Here is a 9791-nt window from a genome sequence, read left to right on the forward strand (position 1 = left end):
GTGGTTAGAGTGTGGGGGATGGAAGTCAGGACTACTGGGTTCTCTCCCTGGCTGTGGAGATAAATGAGATCTGTTAGTTGAACAGAGGGGTGGGAGAGAGAAAGAAACTCCAGATTCATTCAGTCACCAAAGAGAAACCTCTGACATGTTGCATCCTTACTCATTCTTCTTGTTTACAGTCCATGCTCTTCTCCCCTGCAGTTAAGTGAAGAGGTGGCCATGGAGAATCAAACCACACCAACTGAATTCATCCTCTTGGGATTTTCCAAACTCCCGGGCTTGCGTTTCCTTCTCTTGGGCATCATCTCCATCATCTACATTTTTACCCTGCTGGGAAACATGCTCACCCTCCTCCTTTCCTTGGTGGAGCCGTGTCTCCGAACTCCCATGTACCTCTTCCTGGGGAATCTCTCCCTCCTAGACATCTTCCAGACCACCACCACCATCCCCCAGATGCTGCAGCACCTTCTTTCAGGCAGCAGCAGCCTCTCCTACACAAGCTGCATGGCACAGCTCTACTTCTTCCTCTTATTTGTGGGGGCAGAGGGCATTCTCTTGGCCACCATGGCATATGACCGCTATGTGGCCATCTGCAACCCACTGCGCTACACAGTGCTCATGAGTAGCAAGCTTTGTTCCACATTAGTGGCTGCCTCTTGGCTCACTGGCTCTCTCAATGCAGCTGTTCACACAGTCCTCACAATCCAGCTGTCCTTCTGCGGTGTCAACAGACTCAGCTACTTCTACTGTGACATCCCACCCCTGCTGGCTCTGTCCTGCGGAGATGTCTCCCTCAATGTCACCATGACAGTTGTCTCCAGCCTCTTCTTGGGCTGGGGTCCTTCCTTGTGCATCATCCTTTCATACGTGCACATTGTGTTCAGGATACTGAAGATGCAATCGTCCCAGGGGAGGAGAAAGGCCTTCTCTACCTGTGCATCGCACCTCACGGTAGTTCTGCTTTACTATGGCAGCTGCATCTTCACCTACATCAGACCTATCTCCAGCTACTCTCTGGACAAGGACAGGCTGATCTCCCTGCTGTACAGCCTCGTCACCCCTATGTTAAATCCAATCATCTACACACTGAGGAACAAGGATGTGAAGGGGGCTATGAAAAAGGTCTCTGGTAGGAAAATGTTTTTCTAAGGGAGTCAACATTACCGGCATCTACCCCCAGTGCTGGGAAGGGAGTGGGATGTAGTGAATTAGAACATATGGGAACTGGTAGTCAAGACTCAGCCCACATTCTGTCCCCTTCCTGAGTAGAGAGTAGTGTCTAGGGGGTTAGAAAATAGGAACACTGGGGCAGGAATCCTGAGTTCTGTTCCTAGCTCGAGGAGGGGAGTGAGGTCTAGTGATTGAAGTAGGGGCTGCTTGGACTCAGAACTTCTAGGTTGTAGTCAATGACTGTTGAAGGGGAATGAGGCTGAAGGGTAAAGGTAGGGGGGCAGGCTTTCTGAATTCTATTAGGGGAGAGGGTCTAGTGGTTAGAGCAGAGGACTGGTAGCCTAAGGACTGATGAGTTCTATTCTTAGTTCTGCTAGTAATGCATTGTGTAACATTAGGAAAATATTTATGCTTTATTTTCCCCATTGGGAAACTAGAGCTAATGATACTTACCCACTGCTATAAAGAGCTTTGATATTTGCAGATGAAAGCTTTTATATTGGTGGAAAGCATTGTTATTAAATATGGAGGTCAATCACTAGGCAAGTTTGAGAGAGAACTCAAACATACACCATTACAGTTAAATTAAATATTAATTATATAACCCTTAATGGCAGGCAGAGTGTGGCCTTGAACATATACATTGGCCATGATGGTGGAATCTGCTTGGCACAACGAGTGGTCAAGGACAACAGTCAGTAATCACTCTTTTGTCACTGACCCAACCATCTATCCACCGGTTTTGATCTGCCAAGGCACCTATGGTCATCTCTGAACCGGTTTTGAACAGGACAGGGCAAGTGTGTGTCTAATCTCTTTAATTACGGTCAACTTCAGTCTATGTCACTTATCTTTGTCTAGTACCCACTGACTTATTTCGATGGCAGGCTACTGGTTCTCTACCTGGCTGACGATGACGCCATTAAATGGGCTGGGCACATTTTGCATACACAGATGAACATATACTTTTAATTAAAGCCTTGAAACTGCATAATAATGATGAGTGAGTGGAACATTACTTATTGCCTACTTCCATGAAGGGATGAGGCTTGGATTTTCATAAGAAGCTAAAGGATTTAGTTGCCCATCTTCCATTGAATTTCCTCATTGCCAAACTCATCCATTTCATCCTCACCCATAACAATTTTACATTCAACAACATTTGTCCAAACCAGGTGAATGGCCTTGGGTACTAGAATGGTACAGTATGCCACTCTCTTCATAAGCCATGTTGAATAAAAATTTATAGACAAGTGCACCACAAAATCAATTATATACCTGAGATACGTTGATATTTTCATCCTCTGGACGGATGGCTCAAACTTCCTCATAGATTCCAGCACAAAAAACACCACCTGTTCCTTAAAATGTGATATACCACATCCAGTGCAATAACAGTAATGTGGGTGAAACCAGACAATCACTATGTTCTCAGATGTACTCACACAGAAAAATGATAGAAGACAAAAACACCCTATCACTTATGGGTGAACACTTTTCACAGATAGGTCAGACATAGAGTGACCAATCAATCCTCATCCTCATAGGAAACCTGTACAGCACTTTCAAAAGATGAGCCTGGGAGATTAAATTCATCACTCTGCTAGACACTAAAAATCATGGACTGGACAGAGACACTGGATTTATGGCGTATTCCAACAATTTGTAACCCATTAACCCTCTCTTTTTGTCCTATGACTGCATAGGTGTTAACAGGCCACTCCGCCTTGAATGGTCTCTTAGAATATGTGTAAACTATTTATGCTAAACAATCTGTTCCACCTTGCATTTATCTGTGATGCTCAGAGTACCTTTCCCATATGTGAAGAAGAGGTTTATATAATTTTGAAAGCTTGTCTCTCTCTCATCAAGAGAAGTTGGTCCAATAAAAAGTATTACCTCAGCCAACCTGTCTTTCTAAACAGGTTTCTGCCAGACAAAGCATATATATTCACCTACCTGCCTTGGTTCACATATAATTAAACATTGTAAACTAACACAATTGGAGCCCTGTTTGCATACATAACCACCTTGAAGTTACGAGATAAGAAGTCATCACCCCAGGAATAAACCCTGGGGACTGAAAATATGTTTTGGAAGATATAAGGAAAAGGCAGAAGGACACCTCTTTATCCTGCACCTGAGGAAGTAATCAGCCAGTGCAATTACATTCTTTAAAATAGGATCCCAACCTTCTCATAGTTGGAAGCACTGTAAGGGACATTTAGGTGAGATAAGACTGTTAACAGTTTAAGTCTCTAAAAAAGTATGTATGGATTTTGTTTTATATCTTACCTCCTGGATTCCATTATTATCCTTGCTCTCTGTCTCTTACATTTTAGCCTTTGATAAGAACATAAGAATGGCCATACTCGGTCAGATCACAGGTCCATCTAGCCCAGTATCTTGTCTTCTGACAGTGGCCAATGCCAGGTGCCCCAAAGGGAATGAACAGAACAGGTAATCATCAAGTGATCCCTCCCCTGTCACCCATTCCCAGCTTCTGGCATTCAGAGGCTAGAGACAGCTAATAAACTTATGGTTGTTTCCACTGCAAATATATCTGAGTGCTGTGATGTGATACAGGAGCTGATACTGTAACATGAAACACACTGATGTGTGCACTGTCCATGTGGGGATAGCTGACCTGGTATTTCTGTACAGGGACTGAGTATCACAGGGGAACACTTCAAAGGGGCTCTAGACTGGATTGCACCTGTTGTTAACCTGCAAAGCAAAGTGAAGGCTAGCCACATCAAAGAGAGGCCCTCCTAAGAAGCACCAGGCATGAGTTCATGTACCAGACAGTGAACTTGCAAGCAGGAGTTTTGCTTTCTGTCATAGTCTGACTTTTGATCATAACCTGATTTATGCTAATTTTGCTTTTGTGCCACAGGGCCCGTCTTTTGCTGACTTTTAGTTCTGACCTCAAGTCTTGTACCAGGACCCATGCTTCAGGTTCTTTCTTTCTACTACATTCTTCACTCCCTCCAATGTGAGCTAGCCTGAGGTGTCTCCTGATAATTCACTGCGGCTAAGAGGGGGTCAACAAGCATGTGGACAAGGGGGATCCAGTGGATATAGTGTATTTAGATTTTCAGAAAGCTTTAGACAAGATCCCTCACCAAAGGCTATTAAGCAAAGTAAGGGTATGTCTACACTACGAGAGTAGTTCGATTTCACTTAAATCGAATATGTGGAATCGATATTGCAAAGTCGAACGTGTGTGTCCACACTAAGGACAGTAATTCGACTTTGTGAGTCCACACTAACGTGGAAAGCGTCGACATTGGAAGCGGTGCACTGTGGGCAGCTATCCCACAGTTCCCGCAGTCCCCGCTGCCCATTGGAATTCTGGGTCGAGCCGCCAATGCCTTCGGGGTAAAAAAATGTGTCAAGGGTGCTTTTGGGTTACTGTCGTCATCCGTCCGTCACTACCGCCCTCCCTCCCTGAAAGCGCGGGCGGGAAATCAGTTCACGCACTTTTCTGGTCAGTGACAGCGCGGACACCACAGCACTGTGAGCATGGAGCCCGCTGCAACCATCGCTGCAGTTGTCGCCGTTGTCAACGCCTCGCAGCTTATCATCCACCTTTCCCAGAGGCAGATGCAGATAAATCGGGCGAGGAGGCTACGGCACCGCGGTGAGGGCCTGAAGTCTGAGAGTAGCACAGGCCTGTCAGAAAGCACGGGACCCAGCACGGAGGACATCATGGTGACAATGGGTCATGTGGATATTGTGGAACGGCGATTCTGGGCCCGGGAAACAAGCACGGACTGGTGGGACCGCATAGTACTGCAGGTCTGGGATGAATCCCAGTGGCTGCAAAACTTTCGCATGTGGAAGGGGACTTTCCTGGAACTTTGTGAGTTGCTGTCCCCTGCCCTGAAGCGCAATGACACCCGGATGCGAGCAGCCCTGACTGTCCAGAAGCGAGTGGCCATAGCCCTCTGGAAGCTTGCAACGCCAGACAGCTACCGGTCAGTCGCGAACCACTTTGGCGTGGGCAAATCTACCATGGGGGTTGTTGTGATGCAAGTAGCCAACACACTGCTCTCAAAGGTAGTGACCCTCGGAAACGTGGAGGTCATCATAGATGGCTTCGCCGCGATGGGATTCCCAAACTGCGGTGGGGCTATAGATGGGACTCACATCCCTATCCTGGGACCGGACCACCAGGCCAGCCAGTACATTAACAGAAAGGGCTACTTTTCAATGGTGCTGCAAGCACTGGTGGACCATCGGGGACGTTTTACAAACATAAACGTCGGATGGCCGGGCAAGGTTCATGACGCTCGCGTTTTCAGGAACTCAGGTCTGTTTAGACGGCTGCAGGAAGGTATTTACTTCCCGGACCACAAAATAACTCTTAGGGATGTGGAGATGCCTACAGTGATCCTCGGGGACCCAGCCTACCCGCTAATGCCCTGGCTCATGAAGCCCTATACTGGCGCCCTGGACACTGAAAAAGAACTCTTCAACTACCGGCTGAGCAAGTGCAGAATGGTGGTGGAGTGTGCTTTTGGCTGTCTCAAGGGGAGATGGAGACGCTTACTGACTCGCTGTGATCTCAGCGAAACCAATATCCCCATTGTTATAGCAGCTTGCTGTGTGCTCCACAATCTCTGTGAGAGCAAGGGGGAGACTTTTATGGCGGGGTGAGAGGTTGAGGCAAATAGCCTGGCTTCTGATTACGCCCCGCCAGACAGCCGGGCGATTAGAAGAGCCCAGTGGGACGCGCTGTGCATCTGGGAAGCTCTGAAAGCTAGGTTCCTGAGTGAGCAGGGTAACCTGTGACTTTTAAGTTTCTGTACAGAGAAGCTGAACCTGCCCCCATTTCTTTACCCAGTTAATGTTGACTATCCTCTCCAGTTACATACCCCCTTCAGCCCCTTCCAACACACGTTTAAAAATAAAATGACTTCTATTTTGTTAATGGACACCATTTTCTTTATTACTGTTTTCACGGGAATGTTTTAAACTTGGGACGCAGACTGTGGTGGGGAGCGGGTGTAGTGTACTGATGCAAATGACACTTCTAAACTCCAGGAATGACAGGCTCCGCAGTGGTGGACTGGTTGTTTCAACGGAGCCTGCCAGCCCTCCTGATCGGGACTGCGTGTATGTGGGGGCTATGTGACTTTGTGGCAGGGGGAGGAGGGTTACAGATCCCCTGCTGCGTGGCTCTGTGATCCAGGACAAGGACCGCTGCATAAGCTCTGTAACTGCCCTCCCCCACCACAAAGTCACAGAGCAACCCCCCCCCCCAGAACATGAAAACCACCTCCCAGATTGACCAGGGTAACTAGTCACTGCACTGTGTATGTACCCTGCTGCTGGACCTGCCCCCGCCTCTGTACCCTGCTAAAGGTGATTGTCCTGTCCAATTACCAACCCCCTTCCCCCCCTTCAGACAGACTCTCCTCTAAAAGAACATGATAGAAACAGTAATTAACAGAAACGTATATTTTATTAGCAACTACACATGAAACTGGGGGGTGAAACTTGGACGGGGGCTTGTGTGAGGCGGGAAGGAAAGGACTTGTCAAATTTGGGGGAATGAGAGCCTTCTAGTGCTAGAGCAGTCTGCAGGGGTGGAGTGAGAGTTTTCACGGTCTCTGCCGCCCCTCCTTCTTTGGACTTTGGGTGAGGGGGGTATGGGACTTGGTGGCGGGGGAGGGCGGTTACAGATAGACTGCAGCGGGGCTCTGTCTTCCTGCCTCCGTTCCTGCAGAACATCCACAAGGCGCCGGAGCATGTCCGTTTGCTCCCTCATTAGTCCAAGGAGCGTTTGAGTCGCCTGCTGGTCTTCCTGCCGCCACCTCTCCTCCCGTTCCATGTGTGACCGGTGCATTTGGGACAAGTTCTCCCTCCACTGGGTCTGCTGTGCTGCCTGGGCTCGGGAGCAGCCCATTAGTTCCGAGAACATGTCCTCCCGTGTCCTCTTCTTCCTCCGCCTAATCTGCACTAGCCTCTGGGAGTGTGATGCCAGGCTGGGTTGGGAGACAGTCGCAGATGTGGCTGTGGGAATGGGAAAAAGGGAGTGAATTCCTCAGAAAGATAAATGTAGTTGTGAACAAAGAACATAGTCTTTCTCTGTGAACAAGACCATGCACAGCACCTATCACATGTGCACTCAGGACAAGGTCAAATTTTCGGCCCTCGCATTCAGTGCCTGGGGTCTTGCACTGCCGATCTGAGAAGCGGGGCAGGACACCGGAATTTGTGTAGCAGGCAGACATGGTAAGCCGTAGACTTGTGGCTGCTTAAAACTTTAATAGTAGCACTAGCCTCCTTTCACATTGAAAGCAATGCCAGTCCCTGCTGCCAGCAATCCGGCAAGCATCAACTCTGCCCCTGTCCCACCCCCTCACGGCTGTCCCAGGGAAAGATCCCTGTATTCCGCCCCTCTCCTGCCTCCACCGCGTGGCTGTAAACTGGCGGTTACAGTTCTGTAAAGGGACGGGCAAGCAGTCCCAATACTAACATTCCCCTACCTAATTCAAAGCAGGTCACCATGAGCGACATCACCCTGATTAGGATCTCAGACAGTGATAAAGAAAGAATGCTTCGGGAAAGCCTGCAAAGACCAGGGCCGTATGCCGCCATGCTCTGCAGGGCAATGATCCCGGAGTACTTGATTGTCTCCTGGCGTGGAAACGTTTCATACCACAGAGGACCCAATAAGGCCGCTCTCCCCAGGAACCTGATGCAAAGGCTTTCCAATTACCTCCAGGAGAGCTTCGTCGAGATGTCCCAGGAGGATTTCTGCTCTATCCCCGGACATGTAGACCGCATTTTACTGTAGCTGCACTGGCAGGGACTAAACAGTAGAGCGGCTTGGGCAGAACAATCATGCAAAACCGGACATTGTTAGATTTGTTTTTAATAGTTGCACTGCCCGGGACTGAAACGTTAAGCGCCTAGGGCAAACTAATCATGAGAAACCCATTGTTGGTATTGTTAACATTCCTGTTCTGTTAAAAATAAATGTTTAGATGTTTAAAACACTTTCTGGATGATCCTTCTCCTGATTTTGTGTCTGGGTTAACGGCTGGGGACGGTTGGTAGGGGATCTCTGTGAGGGTGATGAAGAGATCCTGGTTGTCGGGGAAATCAGCGTTGCAAGCGCTGTCGACTGCCTCGTCCTCCTCATCTCCTTCCTCATCTTCCCCGTCCGCTAACATGTCCGAGGAACCGACAGTGGACAATATCCCATCCTCAGAGTCCACGGTCAGTGGTGGGGTAGTGGTGGCGACCGCACCTAGGATGGAATGCAGTGCCTCGTAGAAACGGGATGTCTGGGGCTGGGCTCCGGAGCGTCCGTTTGCCTCTTTGGTCTTCTGGTAGCCTTGTCTCAGCTCCTTGATTTTCACGCAGCACTGCGTTGCATCCCGGCTGTATCCTCTCTCTGTCATGGCTTTAGAGATCTTCTCGTAGATCTTTGCATTCCGTCTTTTGGAGCGTAGCTCGGAAAGCACGGACTCATCGCCCCACACAGCGATGAGATCCAAGACTTCCCGATCAGTCCATGCTGGGGCCCTCTTTCTAGTCTGAGATTGCACGGCCATCTCTGCTGGAGAGCTCTGCATCGTTGCCAGTGCTGCTGAGCTCGCCACGATGTCCAAACAGGAAATGAGATTCAAACTGCCCAGACAGGAAAAGGAATTCAAATTTTCCCGGGGCTTTTCCTGTGTGGCTGGTCAGAGCATCCGAGCTCGGACTGCTGTCCAGAGCGTCAACAGAGTGGTGCACTGTGGGATAGCTCCCGGAGCTATTAGCGTCAATTTCCATCCACACCTAGCCTAATTCGGTACGGCCATGTCGAATTTAGCGCTACTCCACTCATTGGGGAGGAGTACAGAAGTCGAATTTAAGAGACCTCTATGTCAAACTAAATAGCTTCGTGGTGTGGACGGGTGCAGGGTTTATTCAATGTAACGGCGCTAAATTCGACATAAACGCCTAGTGTAGACCAGGCCTAAGCTGTCATGGGATAAGAGGGATGGTCTTCTCATGGACTGGTAACTGGTTGAACGATAGGAAATAAAATGTAGGAATAAATGGTCAGTTTTCAGAATGAAGAGAGGTAAATAGTGGTGTCCCCCAGGGGTCTGTACTGGGCCCAGTCCTATTCAACATATTCATAAATGATCTGGAAAAGGGGGTAAACAGTGAGATGGCAAAATTTGCAAATGATACAAAACTACTCAAGATAGTTAAGTCCCAGGCAGACTGTGATGAACTATAAAAGGATCTCTCAAATCTGGGTGACTGGACAACAAAATGGCAGATGAAATTCAATGTTGATAAATGCAAAGTAATTCACATTGGAAAACATAAAATGATGGGGTCTAAATTAGCTGTTACCACTCAAAAAAGAGATCTTGGAGTCATTGTGCATAGTTCTCTGAAAACATCCATTGCATGTGCAGCGGCAGTCAAAAAAGCAAACAGAATGTTGTGAATTATTAAGAAAGGGATAGATAATAAGACAGAAAATATCATATTGCCTCTATATAAATTCATGGTATGCCTACGTCTTGAATACTGCGTGCAGATGTGATTGCCCCATCTCAAAAAAGATATACTGGAATTGGAAAAGGTTCAGAAAAGGGCAA

General features: G+C 48.1%; 1 protein-coding gene across 1 annotated transcript; it reads left to right on the plus strand.

Annotated features, from left to right (window-relative positions):
- The first annotated feature begins 219 nt into the window (after nt 1-219).
- Nucleotides 220-1149, plus strand: LOC113409347 (olfactory receptor 5V1-like). The gene has a single exon (XM_026663137.1). The coding sequence runs from the start codon at nt 220-222 to the stop codon at nt 1147-1149; it is 930 nt and encodes a 309-aa protein (XP_026518922.1).
- The last annotated feature ends 8642 nt before the right edge of the window (nt 1150-9791 follow it).

This window comes from Terrapene carolina, unplaced genomic scaffold, assembly GCF_002925995.2.
Source record: "Terrapene carolina triunguis isolate 2854851 unplaced genomic scaffold, T_m_triunguis-2.0 Scaffold32644, whole genome shotgun sequence".
NCBI classification, from domain to species: Eukaryota; Metazoa; Chordata; order Testudines; family Emydidae; genus Terrapene; species Terrapene triunguis.